At 41.4% G+C, this 19,709-nt stretch overlaps 1 protein-coding gene across 4 annotated transcripts in view; it reads left to right on the top strand.

Moving 5' to 3' along the window:
• The window catches only part of LOC122617200 (uncharacterized protein DDB_G0284459), a 118,432-nt gene that overhangs the window by 59,704 nt on the left and 39,019 nt on the right, over positions 1-19,709 (top strand). The window contains exon 4 of one of the 4 annotated variants that reach the window (XM_043792943.1): positions 4,123-5,497. The exons of the other annotated variants lie outside the window; for them this stretch is intronic. Coding sequence (XP_043648878.1) covers positions 4,123-4,175 — 53 coding nt within the window. The 3' untranslated portion in view covers positions 4,176-5,497. Of the gene's footprint in view, positions 1-4,122; positions 5,498-19,709 lie in introns of those variants that run through there. 4 annotated transcript variants of the gene reach the window in all.

Here is a 19,709-nt window from a genome sequence, read left to right as displayed (position 1 = left end):
CTGCTTCTTCTTCAGCGTCTTCTGCTTCTTCTTTCGGGGGCTTTGGTCATCTATAGTGCTAGTTGTGCGATTTCGAGTTTTGTTTTGAAAGTAATTCGTCTGTACGATAGCCATGTGCCCGTAATTATGGATTTCGGACGACGGGGGGAGGGGAAAAGTGCTGAGCGGCGGAGGAGGCAGAGGTCCAAGTTCAACCCACCCACATTTTATTGTTATCGCTAACAATGGCCAAGACCAACCGAAATGAAAGAGGCAAGGGCAAGAGTCGCAGAAGTGTAGCACAGCTGCCGTCTGAATCTTTTTCAAAAGACGCGGTAATGGAGACCTAAAATTGCAGAAAAGGGGATTCCCGGTCGCAGTGGGACATATGGCTTGTGGGGTCTGGGGATCAAAATCGTTAGCTGTTTGTATTTACTTAAATTACCGCAATTGGGCTTTTGTTGGCCATTTTCAGAGTCGCCATTTTCCTTCTGCCTTTTGTATTACCAACACAAATCATAAGGCAGCTTAAACTTTTTTAAACAATTTATTTCAAAGCTGTACATTTAGAAACCAATTGTTTGAGGTTCTTGGATATATTTCTAGACAATTTCCCAACTTTTTTGTATATATAATTTTTAAAAATAAGCCTGTCCCCATAATCCAGATGCCCAACCCTAGGATAGCGCATCCAACTCACTCGCTTCAAGATATAAGCAAATAAAAAAGCCATAGACAAAGAGGAAAAAGTCCAGGCAACGGCCAAGGCGAAAAAAATTGCATAAAATGCCAGAGGCAAGCAAAATGCAGGCCGCAACTGCGCTGCTCCTCAGAATGCTGCAGAATCGGATTCGGAATCAGTCGGTGCATTGAACCCCGCGGTCTGGGCCTGGTCCACAATTCCATTCCACTGCACGCAAAACTAGAAACGTTCCTCTGCCGGCGATCGAAATATGTACGTACACACGGCCATATGGCGGCGTGATCGGGGGATATCGGGGGATATCGGGGGATATCGGGGTATATGGGGGGACCAAAGCTGTAGACATCGGACGGACTTTCGCACGAATGCACAGGCCAACGTGTGTTCCAGCTGTTGCCACTGCCACAGTGGTCAGTCGCAATAAAGAAACTCAGAAGATGTACCAAATTGGTACTACCAATTCTACTTTAATATTGATAATATTCACAACTCAACTTATTTATACTTTAATGGTTTCAATTTTACCAAACGTATACTGGAAACTCAAAGTAAATATTTGTAGTAACTAAATTAGTAATAGATAGATTGTCATACATATTTATTACTAGAAATCGACTGAGCTTCATATTTTATTAAAAGCATGTAACATTTAATATACAAGAGTACCTTGAAATATTCAAATATTCATTAAAATAACATTTTTTAATTTAAATCTATATATTCCAACTTGAGTAATATGTACTACAAACTATTATTTCTTAGCGAGGGAACACTGTACTTGGGGTTGAGTCAGCCAGCGATTAGAAGCCTAAAAGGAAGTAATGTTGCAGAAAATGCAAAGAGCTGAGAACGCGAGCGGGAACTAGAGGGGGCGAGATGGAAAGAGCGAGAGAGAGAGAGAGAGAGAGAGAGGGGGATCAGATCAGATTGCCGCTGCGCCTGCGTGGAAGAACAGGACTGTTCCCGTCTCTGTCCAGCGCGCGAAGTGCGTCTCTTTCTGCTACGTACGCCTGGCGATTTTTTATGATGACTAAAATTGAAAAACGAAGCTGCGGTAAAAGCTCAAGAGTCCTCCCTCCCCTCCCTTCCCCTTTCCTTTCTGGGTTATTATTGTTGTGGTCTTGGGGTCTCTTGGCGTGTGTGTAATTATCCAAGGACGCCGCTGAGTAATGAAACGACCTTGAGTGCAGCCCCACACACACACACACACACAGATAAAGCCTGGTGTGTGTGGACTTTGGGCGTGATTTTTTCTCGATTTTCTTGGGCATTACTTTGGCAGCAAACTCATTTGTTACACATGGACAAAAGAATAGACCAGAGCTGAGAAATATACAGTATAAACCGATATGCCCAACAATTTGTCAGCGTCACGAGCTGTGGGGGCGGCGGGGATCGGGGGGATCGGGGTGATCTGCAATGGACAAAAGAGAACGCCCACCGCAAAAGCACAACACACCGAAATGGTCAGGAAAATAAAATAAAATAAAGGAAAGGAAAAGAATTGGAGAAAAGAACAAAACCAGCAAGAATCGAAATGAATGTGAAAACGTTTGTATTTGTCTGGCTGCAGATCTTTGAGCCGCAGTAATCGATCTTGGCCGAGATATGCCAACTGAGTTATGAGCACAGTGCTATTTTTGGAATGCTTTTAGTGTTCCTAAATGATTGTGATCGCGATAGCAGAATTTACATAATATTTCACAGAAAACCATACTGCTATTGCACCATAGTATAAATTAAAGAATATGAGCTTTCACAGATATACAGAAATATTTAAAAAATAATCTGTATCCATATATTAAAAAAAGGGAATATTTTATTCTAAAAGACAATTTTATGTATTTACTGTCCTGTTAAGGAATCAGCATTTAGTATTTACTTGCTCAACATACTAACTCAATCTATATCAAGATGTTGGCTTTAAATTGAATATTTATATTCGCCCACTACTTATTTTGCAAATATTGCTTACCAATCTGATATTCTTTAAATTTATTGAGGAGTGCACTGTAACATCGCTTCTTTCACGTATCTCTACCAGCTTCTCCATCATCATCATCATCTTACCATCGACTGGAAGTAGGCATTCAACTAATCAGCCACAGAGCAAAAATTATTGCCATTTTTTACGCGCTGCTTCAAACGCGGCAGAAACCGCAGCCACCAACAAACAGAGTACTTACAGCACTTGTACACTGGAAACAATAAAAACAAAAAGTTTTTGCAATTAGTCGGTGCAACGCTCAAAAGTCAGAGGACACATTTGACATCTAACAATGGCTCTTTAGATGACAGTTAAAATACAGTTTTCGGAATTGGCCATCTAATATCATCTGATTGCAATGCTATTAGTTTTTGCATAGTGTAGCTGTTTTTGTTTCGGTTGCTATTATCTGAAGTTGCTGTTTGTGGGAACCAGCACCACGATGCTGAGAGAGGATCGACGGCTCTCTCTCTCTCTTTCTCTCACACACTTTACTTGACTGTACTCTTTTGTTATACATACTTAATTCGTAGTTATTAGTCTGACTTTGACTTTGGAAGCAATCACATCGAAGTGTAATAAATAAGTTGACGATCTAAATTGTGGTTGTGTTATTCTTTAAAAGTACAGGTTGTTACATTGGCGACGAGGTAAAAAAAAAACACTATGAAATTAAACTAAAGCGAAGGAATAAAAACATAATTAATGAAATAATCGTGTGCAAGTATGTATGTGTGCAAGCGATTTCTGCAAAGCCCCGTTGTTTTTTTTTTCTTTTCTTCGGTTCTTTTGCGTTTGGTTCTTCGTTTCTTGTGTGAGACACAAGAACACACACATACATGCAGGTGTACACAAAGCAACGGAATTGGTTGCAGATCAGTGCATATACACACACACAGACGTGTGCATGTGCATTTTTAACATAAAATTCTATATGACAGTGGTCAGAGAGGTATATTGTAATGAAAAAAAAAAGAAAAATAACTGTAAATAAAAAAAAAAAGAGATAAGTTTTATCTGACAGTGGTCAGAGGCAAACGGCCGATGAAAATAAAATACACATTAAACAAATGTTTAATAAGAAATAACTATATTATTTGACAGCGGTCAAAGGCAAATTGCCGGTACAGTTATTTAACAAGGGTTGAAAAAAAAAATTCTATCTGACAGTGGTCAGAGGCAATCAGCCGATGAAAATATATATATTTGTATGTATGCATACCGGTGTGTGTACCTGTGCGTATGGACAACCATTTAATAAGCAGTACGTATTTTGCCTGACAGTGGTCAGCGGTCGAGTACAGAGACAGAAAGACAATTTGTGATAACTTACATAGCCAACTATCATACTGCGATTATAGAGTGGGTTTAAGCAAAGAGAAAAAGAATATAATTAAAATAGAAATTACTTGAAAAAAAAAAACCATAAAATTAATTTTTGTTTTTTGTCTAGACATAAAGCTTGTTCGTGATGGCGGACAGCGTAATAAAACCATTCCTTTGTGAGAATGTGGAGAAGGCGTTACTTCGAGATGAATGGGAGAAGTGGCTCCGAGCTTTCAACATATACCTACAGGTGGAAAGCGTCAACTCGGTAACTCAGAAGAGAATGAAATTATTACACTTGGGGGGCACGCAACTTCAGACGGTTGCATACGCACTACCGGATGCTATAGTTGAATATAATGAAGAAGCTGATAATGACGTTTTCTCCATATTGGTTGAGAAATTAACATCGTACTTTTCTCCCAAACAAAATTCGACGTTCGAGAGACACCTTTTTAGGAAAATATCTCCTGACGAAGGCGAAACAGTGGGGAAATTTATACTTCGACTGCGTCAGCAACTTCAAAAATGCCAGTTTGGTTCCACGAAAGCCGAGATAGAAGAAATATGTCTAAAGGACAAACTTATTGATACTTGGGCTAACTCAGAACTTAAAAAGAAACTGTTAGAGAAAGAACAAACATTAAGTGAAGTTATCAACGCGTGTCAGGTAGATGAAGAAATAAATAAACAGTCACATCTGATGTTTCCGAAACATTTACCAGACACCGTCAATAAAATTTCTAATTGGAAACCACGGAAACTGCATAATAGCGAGTGTGGAAGGTGTGGGCGGTCAGGCCATAAAGAAGATAGTCCCACGTGCCCGGCCCGGCAGATAAAGTGTAACCGGTGCTCTCGGCTGGGTCATTTTGCCAGCAAATGCCGAACGATTCTAAAACGCCCATACCCACAATCGAACGATCAGAATTTCAAGCGCAGAAATATACATCGAATTGAAGATTCAAACCAAGAGGGTAACGAGACAAAGCGGGAACATTGCTTAAAAATACACAGTGACGAGGAACATGAAGAATTGATTACATGCCGAATTGGAGGCGAGAACGTTTCATTAATAATCGATTCCGGCTCCCGGTTCAACCTGATCTCGCAAGACGATTGGTTTGTTTTAAAAACAAAGAATGCAGCAGTTTTCAATGTTCGCGCGAATGCGCATAATCAGTTTAAGGGATATGCCTCGGACGAAATTTTAAATGTTATTTGTGTCTTTGAGGCACCAATAGCGATCAAGGATAATCCGGAACAAATTGCATCATTTTTCGTCATTGAAAAAGGACGGCAGTCATTGCTTGGAAGGGAAACGGCTACAAAGCTAAATGTTCTCCGAATGGGGTTACCGGTTAATCACATTGAAATCATAGCGCCGTTCCCAAAATGGAAAAGCGTTAGCGTTAAGCTAACAATAGATCCGGATGTTGACCCCGTAAAACAACCAATGAGGCGAATTCCGGTGGCGTTGGAAGACAAGGTGAATGCTAAGTTAGAAGAAGCACACCGCATGGACATTATTGAACCGGTGAGTGGTCACAGTCCTTGGATCTCCCCGATGGTAATTGCGTTTAAGCCGAATGGCGACATTCGACTATGTCTGGATATGCGACAGGCCAACCGAGCCATTCTTCGTGAAAACTATCCTCTGCCTACGTTCGAATCCTTTATGACTAAATTACGAAATGCCAAATTATTTTCACGATTGGATCTAAAGGACGCATATCACCAGTTGGAACTAGACGAAGCAAGTAGACCGATTACCACTTTCATCACACCTCGAGGACTGTTCAGATACAAGCGATTGATGTTTGGCATAAACGCGGCGCCTGAAATCTTCCAAAGACGGCTCGAGGAACTTCTTTCATCGTGCGAGAACGTAATGAATTATATCGACGACGTAATAATTTTTGGAAATAGCGAACAGGAACATGATGCTGCAGTCAAAAAGGTTCGTAAGGTCTTCAAAGAATATAATATACTCCTAAACGATGAGAAGTGCATTTGGAAGACGACCAAAATCAAATTCTTGGGACACATCTTAACGAATACAGGGATAATGGCTGATCCTGAGAAAATAGCTGCTATCGGTTCCTTTCGAGCACCCAAAAATAAAGAAGAGACGCGGAGTTTCCTTGGCTTGGTCACTTACGTGGGTAAATTTATTCCAGACCTGGCCGATTTGACTGAACCACTGCGTGGGTTGTTAAAAAAGGATGAGAAGTTCATCTGGGGACCAGTTCAAGACCAGGGGTTTCAAAAACTCAAGTCAGCATTAGCTAAAATCCCAAGTCTCTCATATTTTGACCCCAACAATAAAACTAGAGTGATAGCAGATGCTAGCCCTGTAGCTTTGGGGGCAGTATTATTACAATTTAACAATGATCACGAGCCAAAAATAATTGAATTTGCTAGTCGAAGCTTAACCGATGTGGAGAAACGATACTCCCAAACGGAGAAAGAAAGTTTGGCTTTGGTCTGGGCAGTAGAAAGATATTATTTTTACTTACTGGGACTGGAGTTTGAATTAGTGACGGACCATAAGCCTCTGGAGACAATTTTTAAACCAACATCAAAACCGCCGGCACGGATTGAAAGATGGCTGTTGCGCCTCCAGGCGTATAAATTTAAAGTTATATACAAATCCGGGAAGGAAAATATTGCTGACAGTTTATCACGGCTGTGTGAACAGGCATCATCAGAGTGTTACGATATCAAGGGCGAGCACAGCATACTCTTGATAATCAAAAATGCGGTACCCACGTCGATTGAGATATCTGAGTTGGCCGAGAAGAGCATTCATGACGAAGAAATCGTTGACGCAATGATGTGCCTCCAACAGGGTTCTTGGAACTCTGCACTTTCAAGTAAACTGTACCCATTCCGACACGAATTATCAACTGTGGGAACAATTATGTTGAGGGGAGTACGCATTGTTATTCCATCAAAGCTAAGGCAGAAAGTGTTGACGTTGGCACACGAAGGCCATCCAGGCGAATCGGCAATGAAGCGGCGATTAAGAGCCAAAGTGTGGTGGCCCCAAATAGACAAAGACGCCGAAAGATTTGTAAAGGACTGCATGGATTGTACTCTGGTTTCTCGAGCAGCAAATCCGCCGCCGATGAAGAGAACTGAATTTCCGAACGGTCCGTGGCTTGCAGTGGCAACAGACTTGCTAGGGCCATTGCCGAATAACGAATACATCTTAGTCCTAATCGATTATTATTCAAGATATATGGAATTTAAGTTCTTGCGATCTATTACATCGGAGTCGCTTATTGACGCGTGTAAAGAAATTTTCTGTAGACTTGGGTACCCAAAACAGCTGCGAACGGATAACGGTCGACAGTACGTAAGCGCTGAGTTCCGACACTATTGCAAATTATGCGGGATTGAACAAATCACGACGCCTCCTTATTGGCCACAGGCCAATGGCGAGGTAGAAAATATGAATAAAGCGCTCGTCAAACGTCTGAAAATTGCCCATCTGCACAAGAGGAATCTGAAGGATGAGATTCGATCGTTCACGTTCATGTATAACGTCACTCCTCATGGAACTACAGGCACAGCTCCAACTGAGTTAATGTTTAATCGAGTCATTCGAGATAAGATCCCAGGGGTACAAGATTTGGTAGGCGAATTTTCTGATTCAGCGGAAAAAGATAGAGACTGTATCGTTAAGCAAAAGGGAAAGGAAGTTGCAGACAAAAGAAGGGGAGCAAGAGAAGCGGATATCAGAGTAGGAGACAAAGTGGTCCTTAAAAATGTAGTTTTTCCCCACAAGCTTACTCCGAACTTCGACACTACTGAATATGAAGTGGTGGAGAGGAAAGGAAATATAGTGAAAGTAAAAGGGGAGGGCCGAACCCTTATGAGGAATGTAAGTCATCTTAAAAAGTTTCCGAAACAGAGTACACCGTCCGATGCGCCTAACATTGACCCCTTACCTATGCTTGATGCGGGTCAGTCTCTGGATCCTGGGACACCACCAAGCTTGCCGACCCCGGAAGAGAACGAGACACACGACATGGATGCCCTGAAGCTGAAGCTGGTGAGGAAGGAAGGGATGTGGGAACCAGCACCACGATGCTGAGAGAGGATCGACGGCTCTCTCTCTCTCTTTCTCTCACACACTTTACTTGACTGTACTCTTTTGTTATACATACTTAATTCGTAGTTATTAGTCTGACTTTGACTTTGGAAGCAATCACATCGAAGTGTAATAAATAAGTTGACGATCTAAATTGTGGTTGTGTTATTCTTTAAAAGTACAGGTTGTTACACTGTTGTTTCACTGCTGGCATGCCAACAGGCTATCCACCATTAGGCCATAATCATCATCACACACGCCTTGGCCAAGGCCAGAAACATAAACCCAAAACCCCAATCCCCGATCCCCAGCCCCCAATCCCCAATCCCCGATCCCCAAGCACCGATCCTCTGCTCGAGGAGTGGCAAATGCCTTTTGTCTATGAGGAGGAGGGATAAGGCCTCTGGAGACGAGGGGAGGGGCGCGGATCGAAGGCAACTACTTTTAAGTATAGGTTTCGGTTTCATTGTTGCATTTCTTTTTGCGTTTATGAAATTAATGAACAGCTTGGCTCCGATCCGATCCGATGCGATGCGATGCGATCCTCCTTGGCTCCCTCTTCATTCTGGTAAACAGATTGCGGAGGCCGAGGCCGCGGAAAAAAGTTAAGACGGTTGCATCATTTTCTCGCCGACTCTTGTTGTTGTTGCCCATTTATTGACCCGCATTTTTTCGGCCTTTGCGCATGCGCAATTTGTTCAGATCTATTCAGCTTTGTACAGACCCTCGAGCCCATCAGCTTTATACAATTGAAATGTAAACAACGTCATCGCTCGCACATCCATTTGCCTCTTTTTTTTTTACAAATTTTTTGTGCCTTTGATCACTTCACTCATTTGCATGTGTTGATCGCTGCTTCCTTTTTCGCACATTTATTTATTTATTTATCTTGCAATTATCCCACCATCAAAGTCTCATGAGCAGCTCTCAGTTTTATTTTCAATTTTCAGCGCTTAAGAGATATTTTTAATGACATATTTACTTACTCTTGGCTTTTTCTGTTTTATTGCAGGTATGTGTGAAACTGAATATTTGCGTATTTTTAGATACCATGGGCCTTGCAGTGAGTCACAATTTTTTCTTACCAATAGCTTGGCTTAATATCAACAAGCTTTTCCTTCAATTTTGTGTGATTTGTGTCATATGAACTTAATACAACATTTACAAACTTAAAAATAAACTTAAATACAAACATAAAAATTAAGTAACACCGTTTAGAAGCTTAAAAGTTCACCTTTGCAAAAGTTCAGAATCGTAAACATCACATCATTAATAACTGGCCATCGATCATATTTCCATAAGTTCCCAACTGTAGATGGCGCCCCCAAAAGATTTATATGTATCTTCAACCCGTGAACTTTAGAGCGCAAATTTAACTGTCTGCCGACTTGGCCAAGATCCATGGAGGTGGACAGGGACTTCGGCGATCATCGATGGGTTTTCGGATGCGGTTGCGGTAATTAGTGGGATTAATTGGTTTCGTGTTCGGTGTGGTTGGCCCAGACCTCACCTAGTAACCTCCATAAAACAATTAGAATCGACATAAGAGCTGCCATTTCAGTGCCGTCGGAGGAACCAGAAGTGACTCAAGTCAAGCCAAGTCAAGTCAAGTTAAGAGTGGCAGTAGAGGTGGGCTCCCAATTTGGTTGCAAGTCCAACTCGGTTCCAGTTTTCCATTCAGTTCCATTGGGTTTGCTGTCAAACTGCGGCGGCTGCTACCGAGATTGTGGGCGTGACGACAGCCCACACTGGCATCCAATTGGAAATATGGAAAAGGAGATAAAATACAAATAGCAAAATGAAAAGCGAACAGCGAAAAGCAAAAGACCAAACCTAAAGCCAATAAGTGGCATTAGCCAAATGTGGTAAAACCATTTGGCAACTTGTTAATAAGCAATTGCACAGCACAAATCAGATGGAAGGTGCGTTACATGACTTCATAGCAGATACACTAATGATAATTAAAAGTGAGAGTTAAATATTTCCAGAAAATTAATTCTGTTTTTAGTTTACAAATACTCCCATTTACTTTCTAGTCAGACAATGGAAAGCTAACAAAAATTTTAATCATATCACTGGCCATTGTTATTTATGAAACCCGCTGTAAAGGCTTCCATCGATATGTGTTAGATTTTCCATCGTTATACAGCAAATTTCCCACAACCGCTTCTTAGGTGTGTTTCGCTTTGGATTTCCTATTTTTTGTGCCATTTGTCTGCGCTTCACTGACCACAAAGAAACCGAACCCAACCCAAACCCAAATCCAAATCCAAACACAAATCCAAACACGAATCCATAACACCGAGCTCCATATGCAAATATGCAAATTCTGCGGGGGGCTTACCAAGATAAGTGTGACAGCTGAGCGACGATTTGTTGAGAAATTATGGACAGTAGTTGGCCGTCGTAAACAAATAACAATAAATTCATCTGTGGGTTGGGAAGCAGGAAGCCTCTGTTTTTTGTTTTTTTTTTTGTTTTTATGTGGGGTCCTGTAACGCCCACTCCTGCTACTGCCACTCCCACCTCGCTGCACGCCCACAGCCACGCCCCCGCCGAAACGTAATGATGTGCAAGACTAACTGCATTAGAAAGTCAGAGATTAAAGCTTAATGCATGTGGAAAGTGGCTGGGAGTGGTGGAGAGGGGGGAAAATGAGGGGCGCGAGGTATGATCCTGATGCCACATTTCGAAAATATAGTGCAGGAAGAGATGAGAAATGAGTGGATACCTTCTTTACATGATAAACAAATTGTGTTGACCGATCCAATGTACAAAAAAAATCGATTCATTGCGCCCCTTTCAATTTACTTTGCATGGGCAAAAATATACCTATATTATCGAATTTACAGGTGAGACTCAAACAGTTTTGCCAAATTGCTAAACACTATCTAAAAACATTTATGTATAACTGCATTTAATATCTTAAGGTCCATAAATCATGCTCAGAACTTTTGCCTTTCATATTTTGTCGCACATAATTCCCACCAATATTAGATAAGCTCTCCTCCAAAAGCGAACCGAGCTCAAAGAAACTTGTTCAAGCAAACTACAATTGATTAGCCTCGGGATTTCGACTTTAATTTAAAGCAACATTTCAATTTCCACCAACACTGACAGCTATCTCAATTGCCTTCCCGCTGCAGCAGTTGATATGCCATTTAGCTAACAACCGACTGTCAAAATATGCTTATTTATTGTAATAATAATTCATTTGATTAACTTGCAATGAAAAAAGCGAGACAAACCGAAAAACAACAAGCTAAACTCCCCATTAGCCTTTCTAAACCGTGGCCAGCCCACATCCCCATCCCAATCCCCTTGGAAACTCCGCCATTAAAAGAAAAAACGCTCACGTTTAAGATGTCCAAAAAAATAGAGAGCGACTTCAATTGAACACCACCACCGGTTGACTACTGTGTGGAAAACGAGCCAGCTATTGATGGCCAAAAGGAGCTACCCTCTTCACAAAGCCATAAAATTACAAAATAGCCGCAATATATAAACACATCAGCATTTATAGTAAAATCATTCTAGAACATCGGTATCTGGAAACTTCTGACTATATAAGATACTTTAAGCATGATTTATATATGCCATCTTCTTATTTTATTCCTCTCCTGCAGCCTCTAATTTGTAATATTATTATTTTTTTAATTAAAAGTCTAGTGCAAATGAAAATATTTGCTTAATTAAATCCTCAATTCCTTCAACTAGGTTTTTAAATTATTTTATACCCACATCAAGAGGATTTTCCTAATAAATGAAAAGCATCTTTGCCAGTAATATTTCGTAGATATGGGCAGACAAATAGCCAAGAAGTCAGCACTGGGAAAATAGCGCTTAAGCAAAAGAAAAGCACAGCCTCCGCCTCCAGCAGGAAAGGAAAACTCTTAGGATTTTGTATTTTATTGAGCCATTATTAAGTTATAAACACGCTGCTATTAATACAAACACAAATAAATATCGAACGAGTATGTGTCGGTTTTGTCTTCGGTTTTTTGTTTTTTTTTTGTGTCTCGGACAGTCGGAAGAGCCAAGTGAAAGGTTTTCCCATTTCCCAATGCCAGGACTATGCTCGATTCGTGGAAAATGTGTGATAAATAAATATTAGGCCATGCTGGATATTCTGTAAGCTCGGTTAGTGGGCGCAACATTTGGCTGTTGTTTTTATAGCCCGCTCGCTTCGTTTTAATGGCCCATTTCGAATGCAGTTGCCAGGTTTTTCCTTGTGTCAAGTGGGCGGGCGGCCACCGAGGGGTGTGGCCCCGCTTTTCACATTTCAATTTGTGAAGCATCATTTCGCCGCTCAGATTTGGGCTTCGATTATAGCGTGAGGCTATCAAAACTGAAAAAAACAATTAGGCGAAAGGATTTTCGAAAGGGCAGAGTCCAAGCACATGTTCGGAGATTGTCATTCAGCACACTGTGGGAAACTCACTGCCACCTTTGCTCGTTTAAATGTTAGTTATGATATAGGCATGCTAAAAAATGTGATTATTTATTTTAATATAAGAGGCAAAACTATTCAAAATTAATGCGTATCTTCACATTTCTACGTGCTAAGCGATGAATACTTTACCTTCTAGTACTTAACCGGAATGATGTGAGAAATCGTTGCCATTTTTATAAATCGCGCTCAACTGTCTAAGCGCGGCAATTTGTTTCCGTTGAATCCTGCAAGTTAAAATGGCAAACGGAAAATGCCTATGAAAACGCTTTTATGACCATTTTCATTTTCGTGTTTGCGAAACATTACCATAGTGCCGCAGCCGCAGATTCAGTCGGAGTGGAGCCGAAACATTTGGCACACTGAATTTAAGAACCATAATTTGCCGTTAGCCGCAGGATAAACCACGCGAATTTATCATGAGAAAAAAGGCAGAGCGAAAACAGCAACAAATAAAATGTTGGGAAGTGAAAATGAAAAGCGCGCAAAGTGCTGAGGGGATAACAGATAGTGTGAGCAGTGATGCCAGCGAAAAAGGAAAGCGCGAAAATGATTCTGTTTGGGAGTACATATTTGTGGGAAAATAGATGCTGTATCTTATGGTCCTGTTAACACTTCGTTCTTATAAGCTGACAGTTTTTTAATATTTAACTAGATATAATTTTGAACATTAAGAATATACTTGATCTGAAATGCATTACCAAAAATGCATTCTTACTATAGAAAGCAACAAATTAAAATATTTTAAAGCTACAAATACTATTACAATAAATTGTAAGAGTTATGAGCACATATGTACATAGTAAATCCTTTTGTATTTTTGTGCTTTGTTATATGTTCTTGCTTATTTTATTGGCCTAAAAGCCAGCTTCTTTTGGCAGCACTGCTAAAGAGATTCCGAGGGACATTTGTCTGGCTGTTTTAGTCTATAAATTACAGTCGCTACCCAGATCTTCCCTCTCTATTTCCCTGGGCTTATAATCAGAATTTGCGCTTTCACACGCCGAAGGGAGAGGGGTTCGCAAAGGGGGGGGACAATATGGGGGCCATACATATAGCGAGGGAGTGGGGAGCAGACCGCAGTTCCGCTGCTTATCTCGCTGACACAATCAGCGGGGCCAACTCGGGGCCAATGCTTCTAAAACTAGGCTTAGCCCGCTGTCTGTGCGAAGTTTTTTTTCGGAGTTTTAGACATTTCTGATAAGCCATCTGCTCCAAATTCTTTTTTCTTGCACTTTGTTGCCGCTTTATTTTTAGGCGCTTCCTTTTGTTGAAGCTCGCTCTCGTGCAATTTATGGCTGAGGCTTTTTATTAGCTGATGATAAAATGCTTCTTAGTGCGAGGGTAGACTGCATTAGATCGAAAATGGAAAAATACTGTATTACAATTTACCTGACTCTAATAAAGCATGTATTGAACAGAGTATTAATATGTATTTTTATATAGAAAATATATAGAATTATTGGTATAATTATAGATTTATATTAATTTAAAAAGCACTTTACTATAATGTTTAATTAGCAAGCTTACTAGTCCGTTTTCCTTTGAGTAATAAACTACATATTACAGGAGAAAACTCAGCAATCTCCCCTCGGCAGTTGAAAGTTGATGCTGCTCGGTCGATCAGCCCATTCAGTGCTTATCAACTGCCATTTAAACTCGCATTTAGACTCATTGTACAATCTCCGAACTGTCCTGGGCAGCAGATTTAACTCCTTTTTATGCAGCTATTGCTGCAGTTTATGTTTTCCCCCCTTTTCCTTTTCTTTTTTTTAGTTTTTTTTGCTTTTTACGCTGGGTTCTTCGGCGGTTTCCGCGGTGTCTTTTTATCGTTGGCGTTCATCTGCCTCATTTATCATCATCGAAAATGTTGAAGCGTGTTGAGTTCGGTTTCGTTTCGAGCGCGCTCTTTATTTTTTTTTATTATTTTCCTTTTTTTGTTTGGACAGGCCAGACTGCTGACCCACATTCCCCCCGGCCCGCCCCCTCAGTGGCCCCTACAATTTGGACTTCCTTGTGAGCTTTCAGTGTTTTATTTTTCGTTTTTTTCGTATTTTTTCCAGCTTTTTTGGTTGCTCTGCTGTCGCTTTTCGGTTGATAAATATATGTTACACTTTTTTACTGTTATTGCCGAACCGCATGTGGTTTTGGCATTTCTCCTGGCTGGCTGGCTGGCTGGATGGCTGGCTTATGCTTTTTGTACATCTTGTAGTTGGCCAAGAGGCGACTGCAACTCTTCCTTTCGAAATGCATTCGCTGCCCATTAATCGTTTGCGTCTTGTTTTCTAATTAAATTGCGGCCGCACTAAGCACACTCACATGTATGTGGGTGTCTTGTCTTCCGCTGTCCGGGGTAATTATTCTACAAGCAGAATTATTGAAATGGAACTTTTACTTTACACAGACCGCATAAAACATATGTATGTATGTACGTATGTATGTGCATATATCCCGTCGACTTTCGACAAATGCCAGTGTTTCTCTGGCTGTCTCCACTAAGTGGGCCAATTAGAGAGAGTGAGAATCACTCGACGCCAGCCAGTTGGTGGGGGTCCAAAATTATGCAGATTCCCATCATTTTGTGTGGGCCTGGGTGGTCGACAGTTGCCAGGGTGCTAATGGATCCATCTCTGGATCGTAGATATTTTAGCCCTTTACTGGAGGCCGAAATGTGAGAGGATTTGAAGAAGTGTGAACAGTTTTAGAACAGAATCTTAGAGGATTCCTGTGAGGAAGAAACATAGTATGTTATTCAAATGATCTATTCAAGTCAAAGGGTAATTTTTAATTTTCTATTATCCAACCCATGTCTTAATCCTAGTTAACTGAACGTTCGAAAAACAATTCATAGCCTTGACTTCCCCAGGATTTCCTTTAAGCGTCACTTTCCCATGACCAAAGCCATTTGATGGCCTCCTCGACTGAAGTCACGCTCGTTTTTCAGCAGTGAACCAATAAAAGGCAGCGAAAACAATAAGGCCAAAACAAAAGCGAGGACCAGAGATCCCTAGCAGCGTGGTGAGTGTCAGGGCTATTTTGCAAATCCCTATGACGACCCACACTGCGGCATTCCACGGCAACCATTCCATTCCATACCAATACCCATACCCATAGCCATACCCATACCCATACGACTCCATATCCATTCCGGAGTCACGACACCCACAGTCAAGGTAATTCCCAGCCAAATTTCGGCATTACTCGAAAATAGTGTTTTACCTCTTTGGCTCCCCGTCTCCTTGCATCTGTCAGTGGTCCGCGTCACGTGTGTGCATATTTATTAGGTCATCTAATTGTGTTTTCCATTTCCACACTGCTGTGGCTCGGACATGCAGCGGATTTTCCCAAACGGTTTTCCCACACAAATACACATAGCAGCGTTTTTTTTTTGTTTTTGGTTTAGCTTACTTTGTATTTTCCAATTTCAACGAGTTTTTTCCTGGCATTTCGGTACCCTGCCAGAAAATGTGAAATTGAGTGCAGCAGAAGACCGATAGTTGTTTAACTTAGTTATAGAAACGTTGATGGTTTCAATTAAAGCATCCGCTTGTTGGCGATTTTTTCAAAAATAAAATAAATTATGTACGTTTTTGTGCAAGGTACTAAGTGTTTCAACCGTATCTACCTTAGTTATTATTCTGCAAATTTGCACGTTCGTACTTTTAACGGTCTTCTGTTCCCAGGTAAATATTTTTTAAGATTTTCGTAATTTCTCTCAGTTGTCAAACAATTACAGTTCCACTTCCGTTTCGTACGAGAAACTGCCACTTCCCAGGCACAAACAACCTGCTCATTCTTGACCTAACTGAAACCCCAATTTGTTGCTGGAGGTGCGACCACCTACAAAAAATTTGGTAAGACGAGACCCCAGTTGCAAGAGCTCTCTGGTTGGCGACTTTTGGCCAAGAACCCACGTCATACCAGCTGCTGGCAGTTGCCACGCCCCTCGATCCCCCATCCAGCCCCTCATCCTCCTTTTTGACAGTGTTGCGAGCCAGCAAATAACACGACATGTGAGGCACACACCTTCTAAAGCGAGAAAGTCTTGAGTTACAGATGCACCCACATGAAGACCAGAACTTTCAGTCTCAGCCTTCTCTCAGTTGCTTTCCTTTTTGCGGTAGTAGAATGAATTTTGGTTATGGGATGTGGTAAAAAATATTACATGTAAAATCTAGTATTGGTATGCAAGGAGCTAGCCTCGCCATCCTAAGTATGTACAATTCCTTTAATAAATATACATAAATATAATTTGTTAATGGATCAAGCGGATTGGATTTTTTGAGAGCATCATGATCCTTACACTAGTGACGTGCGCATTGCGGATTTCCTCTTCGTGCAAGCGATCGATCGATCGAACACCTTGGGCAGAAGTGAATCAATCCATGGATGGAAGACGGGAAATCGGGGAACTCATTTTGCAAATTTCGGGACACCGGCACTCAAATTACAGTTCATTGAGCCATTTGGGCAGCGCAAACAAGAGCAGCGCCGAAGAATCTCTCCTCGACACTTGACGGACTTCCTGACCCCATTTCCTGCAGCTGCAAGGAGAACCTTTTGGCCAGGCCCGTCTCCTTTCGACTCTCTTTGTACACGGCACAAAAAATATGTATAATTAAATATCAATTTTATTCAAGGTAAAGGCTGGTAAATCCAACCTCTAAGGTTTTTTACATTTCGTTACTGCTCCTTTAATTGAATAGAAAGAATATTTAAAATGAATGTTTATTTTGTTCAGTGTGGTCTTGTCTTCCCTTTCATTTCGCTCTTGATAAATGAAGAGGCTGCGTTTCGTTTTTGGCAAACATTATTATATAGCAGTTACTCATATTCCGTGTTCTGGCCACTTTTGTTGTGACAGTCAAGTGCTTGTTGTCCCGTCTCTTTCTTCGCACCACCCGCCGTCTCTTTTTCGCCGCACAGCCTGTGCCTTTCGAACTGTGTGCTTCAGTTGAGTGAACATCATGTCCCCGTGTTGTCGCTTTGGGGTCCTCCTCATCATGTGATTTATGAAGCTAAAGCGCTAAAGTGTTTTATTTTCATCGGGCACATTTTTTCCAGTACCCCCACCCCACCCCTTGCGTTTTTCCCTTTTGTCCCGCCATTTATCTTTCCTCTACCTACTTGTCGGCACTTGGCCGAGAACATTTCACTTTTTACCCAAAGAGCTAATTGCAACTGCTGCTGGGTTGTTGCAACTTGCTGCTGGGCCGCTTCAAGCAGCAGGTTGTTGGTTGCCGGTTGCCGGGGTGTTGCCTCATATCATAAATCTTCAAACACTTTCACCTCCATTCAGTCCTGCTCATTTACGCACCGAGTTGTTGTCCTTTTCCTGCGACAAACTCATTAGCAAGTCGCGACGCATTTAAAGTGTTTTTCCTCTTTTCACATAAATTGCCGGGAAAGTGCAGCGAAAATGGGAACAGGAACAAGAACAAGAACAGGTAGAACTAAATGTGGCAAGGTCGTGTCACTAGCCTGCGATTCATTCATGCCGATCCGATATCATCCGCAATTTGTCACACTTGAACAACACAGGGTTTTATGGCCCTGGGTCGTAAATAAAGCAGTTTCCAGTTTTGTCGGATTCTGGCCAGATATGTGTGAAATGCATTTGAAATAAATGTTGGATTATGCGTGGTTCCTATAAGCACAGAATAATTGCTTATTAAGTAAGACATTGCAAAGACAAAGGAGTCTCGAAAATTATATCCAATTTATGAAACACAAAAGTATTTAGCATAATAGTGTTACTTAACTCGTGCAAGGAAATTATAAAACTCCACTAAGGACTCGAGTGCATACCTTGCTTATTTAACTTCACCATTAACCCTATATGTGATTACTTTAACCTCTTTAACAAATTTCCTGTCGTAATTATTGTAATCAAGTGTAATCAAATTAAAGTGCAATGGAACTTTGGTAAGGGTGCAGAGATAGGCCGAAACTTTTGTTTAAAGTACGTTTTGAAGTAAACTCAAGTTCCCCCGCTCTTCCGATTCCGCGCCCCAACAAGCTATACAATTTATTTGCATTTAACCTGCTTTCACTTGGCCATTGCCGTGTCATGACCAACCGGCAACTGCTGCCAACTGTTGCACACTCAGCCAGCCAGGCTAACGGACAGCGGACCCACGGACGGACAGCCGAACCAACGGACGGACTGACGGACTGACGGACAAGCGGTCGAGCGGACGAGTGGACAGCGGACTGGCGACCCGGACAGGCGAAAAACACTTCTGCTTCAAATGCGGTTTTAGATTCCGTGTGGGTGGGCAAAGTGAAGAGCGCGAAAATATATGCAAATCTGCAGATGTACACTTGGAAAATGAATCTCATATTGAAAGTATACAATGTTACATGCAGAATAACATTTTCCCAAACTAAGTTCAGTTTTGCCTGTTAGGACTCAAGCGATCTCTGAACTGTTGTGCAATAAGATAAATACATATTCAAAGTTGAACACTTCAGTTCATTGATTGATTCAATTCATTGATTGCCCATTTTCTCTCAGTGCCGGCACATACGTCTGTGGCCAGAGGTGTGCACCGGCATTGCGTTTTAATCTCTCAATTCAAATTCCAACTGGCGTCGCTCGTCTGCCGTCCTCGCTTCTGCGGTTTCGGTTAAGTGGGAAGACAAAGAAGAGAGTGGGCGGGGAGTGAGGGAAAGGGGCAAGGGGAAGGGGGAAAAGTGCAAAAGTGGGAGGTGGCAGCAACGGTTAGCGGTCGCTGGTTTTTGGCCACTTTTATTTTTCGGGGGCGAAGTGCTAAAAGCCAACACAAAAGTTAAATTGGTTTTCATTCATCATGCGATTCCTGCGTTCGATCGGGTAATTGATGCTTTTTCAAACAAGCGTTGCCTAATCCAAGCCATACATTTTTAAACCTGTGAATTCCATAATACCGGAAACATTCTTTTTGTAAAACACTAAAAATTCAAAGTCATCTTTCCCTACCACAATTTCCAATTCCAACCAAGTGTTGCTAGAAGTCATTTCCCGACTGCAACGCGATGCAATCTAGTTTAATTTCCCGCACGCGTTAAGCCGATTTTCGCCTTGAGACCCACACACGAAAAATAAATAAAAAATAAACTGACTCCCCTTAAATGTGGTATGTGAAATTGGAGTTGCGATTTCAATATCCTGTCGAGGGGAGAA

Source organism: Drosophila teissieri, chromosome 3L (assembly GCF_016746235.2).
Source record: "Drosophila teissieri strain GT53w chromosome 3L, Prin_Dtei_1.1, whole genome shotgun sequence".
Taxonomy (NCBI): domain Eukaryota; kingdom Metazoa; phylum Arthropoda; class Insecta; order Diptera; family Drosophilidae; genus Drosophila; species Drosophila teissieri.
This window is presented reverse-complemented; position numbering and strand designations above follow the sequence as displayed.